The sequence below is a fragment of the Cibotium barometz genome, chromosome 54 (genome assembly GCF_041138505.1).
Source record: "Cibotium barometz isolate CiBa-2024 chromosome 54, ASM4113850v1, whole genome shotgun sequence".
In the NCBI taxonomy this organism is placed as follows: Eukaryota; Viridiplantae; Streptophyta; class Polypodiopsida; order Cyatheales; family Cibotiaceae; genus Cibotium; species Cibotium barometz.
This window is the reverse complement of record NC_141099.1, coordinates 22,575,772-22,579,596: the sequence shown is the minus strand read 5'-3', so window position 1 is coordinate 22,579,596 and position 3,825 is coordinate 22,575,772. Positions and strand designations below refer to the sequence as shown.

The 3,825-nt window shown below is 35.1% G+C and overlaps 1 protein-coding gene across 1 annotated transcript in view; it reads left to right on the top strand.

Moving 5' to 3' along the window:
• Window positions 1-76, top strand: part of LOC147607952 (26 kDa endochitinase 1-like) — a 1,129-nt gene extending 1,053 nt beyond the window's left edge. Inside the window, exon 3 of the mRNA XM_086789882.1 lies at window positions 1-76. This exon is cut by the window's left edge and continues 265 nt beyond it. Within this exon, the coding sequence (XP_086646008.1) occupies window positions 1-45 (45 nt within the window). The 3' untranslated portion in view covers window positions 46-76.
• The last annotated feature ends 3,749 nt before the right edge of the window (window positions 77-3,825 follow it).

The window sequence follows — 3,825 nt, the reverse complement described above, 5'->3', positions numbered from 1 at the left end:
TGCTTCTTCCTGGGCGTCCAGCCCGGCAACAACCTCAGTTGCTAGCGAAACCTACAAGCTACAGCTGTGAGCTCATCACCCCTAGAGACATATAATCTTCTAAAATATCAATTCGCGAGTTTATATTTTTCGTTTTTTAATTGTTTATATCAATTCACATTGTCTTTCACATTTTATTTCAAGGGCCAACTATGTCCTCTCACCAGGCTTGATTTTTTATGGACATTTTAGAATTTGCAAGTATTTTATAGCCAAAATGCTAAAAATGGGTATCACACCCATCAAAAAGCAACTATGCCTCTCACTTGTGTGATTTTTCACATGCCCAACCACGTCTTCCATGCAAATATTCACTCAATGTAAATAGTTGCAAGGAGGGTAACATATTCACTCAATGTAAATAGTTGCAAGGAGGGTAAATGATGTGGTCTTGGGCCAATGCTCATAAGAAACATTTTTTTACAACCATGCAAAATAAGGGTAGCTTTCTACAACATCCGGTATTCTAAAATTCCAACCAGAATTGAAAGAGAGATTAAATTTTAAACCGGCCTTTTATTAAAGACACACTTTTCTAAGACCTTTGTAAAAAGAGAGATTTACTTTTTGACTGGTCTTTTAAAGACACTCATGAAACCTTTGTAAAAAAGATTGTCAAAACTAATAGAAGACACAATAATCTTCACATTACAAGTACAAGGACACTATCTACTCTAAAAAATGCAACTAATCTCGAATACCAAACATTATAATACTTTACTCATTTTCTAGTTTGAACAAGTGCTAGGAGAAAATCATTTTTGCATAAGCTTCTGCTACTTAACTTGATAATATGCTTCCACATGTAAAGTTTCTATAGTCCCTTTTCCAATCTCTTGTGAAGTTGTGATACAAATGAGACCAATATGATCTTGTCATAAGAGATAAACATGGTCACATTCTATTAAGACTTACTACAGCATGTAAATCTCCATGTACCATCACCATTTTTTATGACTTTCTTATATATAAGTCACCAATTGCCTTTATTTACTTGTGCACGTAAAGGGCATAGCTATTGAAATCCTTATTAAACCCCCCTTCAATTTAACAATGTAATTTACGATCTTAATAACCTAAGACTACACTAGTATTGATTCTCTTATCGTGGTAGATACAACATGTCTACAACTTATAAAAATACTAAACTAGGTGAATCTTAACAGCTAGTTTTGAGATCATGATGCTGCACTACAATAACGCATTAAAGGCTATAGAAATTGTGCCTCTAATTTAACTAGGATTTCTTGGCTTTTATTTCAATGTCATCCTTTAAATAGAAATTACTTCTCTAGGAGACCTAGGCAAAATGTTTCCTTCATTCATGGTTAAGGTACCAATAAATAAGAAAAATGGGTACCCCTTACCCACGATCCCCCTCTTCTTCCCTTCTTTTCACACTATAAAGAAAAAGGGGCACCCCTTACCCCACACACTTCCCCTTTTCTTCCCTTTTTTTTGGCGCTATATGAAGAAAATGCCAAAGTTAACAAAGCATCACCCTTAGGTTGGTGTGAGATATTGCAAACAACACTATATGTGGCCTTCAGTTGGTGTGTGATACAAAGGACACTATATATTTGCCCTTTCCATTACATTACACGTGTTAGGTGGGCATGATGTAGCATTAAGTCCCCTCCCACACACAACAAAAAGGAATAATAGAATGCAACAATAATAAGTTACCCATGGTCGTGTGGCACACTTGGTAAGTTAAGGAAGGTGTCTGAACTATTGGTTGCATTCTTTAGCTACATACAAAAAACACAATGCTAATTGTCACTAATTAAAAGGCATACTAACTAAATTTTGAAAGAACCAAGTTGCAAAAGGCACTAGGGTGTGAATCTACCTTTTCTTTTGCCACAAAATGTTATATATATTAAATTAGATATATGTAAAGATCAATATAGAGATAGTTAAGGCCTTGTGCATTCTCGAGCCTCAAACAAGAGCAAGAAATGCCTCTCAAATCTAGTTATCACTTCTCAAATCTAGTTAGCTCCTCTTAAATCCAGTAAGCAACACTTAGTCTAAGTCAAAAAATAATAATGTTTTCACTAAAACCACCGGCCCCCCTTCTATACTAATAAAAGGGCTTTTACACACTTTTTCTAGAATTGTGGATGGAGTGGGACATGGACAAGGAAGTCCCCCAATACATCACCATGGTACTTTATGTGGATAACCTACAATTCTTAGGGAAATGACAAGTGTACAAAGGGATTTCGGGGTTTCACACACTTTAAATCCTCAAAGTACACATGGGCAAGGATGTCAAGGACATGGACGGGGAAGAATATTGTACATCCATCAACATGGACAATGGATGAAAGAACTCACAATTCTAGAGAGAATGACGAGTCATTATTAACCCATTCCTAGGGTTAGCAAGAGCTACCGTCATTATCTTACATCAAGGAGTCAAGGTAGATACACCAAAGGGCATACATTCAAGATATGAAGCAATGGTGTCCAAATTTACGACTTGGACGGGCGCCCATAATGGTCCAACGGAATACTTATGGCAATTTTCGCTTTAAGTGCGTGTGGTAGTAAGTTAGGGGGGATGAGGTTCCAAGTGATGTACTTTATGGATATATTATGAGAGTAGTCATTGTAATAGCATTAGGCCTCTTATAAGCCTAAAGTGCCCAGTCGGCCACAGTTTAAGTGAGTGTGAACACTTATGGCCATGTATATAAGTGTATATCTCTCATAATACAAAAAACTCTCCCATTGTGCAATAGAGTCTTGCTCTTGCTAATCTCTCTCTAATCCATGCTAGTGATGATGATTGTGTGTGAGTGAAGTGAAGTGAGAGGAGGGACGAGTACACGTAGTGCAATGCGGCATAATTGACAACACTCATGGGAGGCATGGTGGAAGTGCTTCTCAAGGAGTTGTAGATCTTGGAGGCCTCAAGGGTTACGAGCTCGTCAATTGGAAATGTCCTCACATTTGTGCTTTTGATGGAGATTTGTGTGTGATTTTGTGAGAAATAGCTCTCATTTTTGTTTTGTAAAGAATGCTTTTTTGCTTAATTTTTAATTTAAATTGTTGTTCTTAATTTAGTTTTTAATGTTCCAAGGGTTGCACATAGAGTGTATTAGGCTTCGTTTGCTTCCATTGCATCATAAAATGCAATAGAATGCAATTTTAGTGATTTTTAAGTCTTTTTAGAGTTAAACATAGAGTTAGAATCATTAATTTTTGTTTGATTATGTGTTTTTTGTTTGATTTGTATGCATTAGAGTGTTAGCAAGTATTAAGAGTATCTTAATCCTTTTAAAAATTTCATAAAAACTGTTAAAAACTCTTAAAATCGATTAATCTTCCTTAATTGAGAGATTTTTGTCATTAAGGGGTGATTAATCTAGTTTAAGAGACAAAACAAATTTAGAAAATGTGTTTTTCGGAGTTAAAATTGATCATGAAAGATGTTAAAATTAGTGTTTTGAGAGTATCTAGATGCATCAAAACACCTAATTACATCAATTGGAGGAATTTTCCTCTCTTTTACTTAATTTTGCATAGAGAGAAGAGACTAGAATAAGGAGTTTAATTAATCTCTAATTATGGATTAATTTACACATTCATTAATGCACATAGCTTAGCAATTTCCAATGATGTGCTCAATGGTGTGAATTAATTAGTGATTAATGGTAAATTAGAGCCCTTGATTAGTCCAAAAGGAGAAAAGATTAGTGAAAGGATTAATCTTTAATTAATTCTTAACCACCTTTTTCCATATCTCATTAAGGCTAAATGAGCATTGAATGAAAA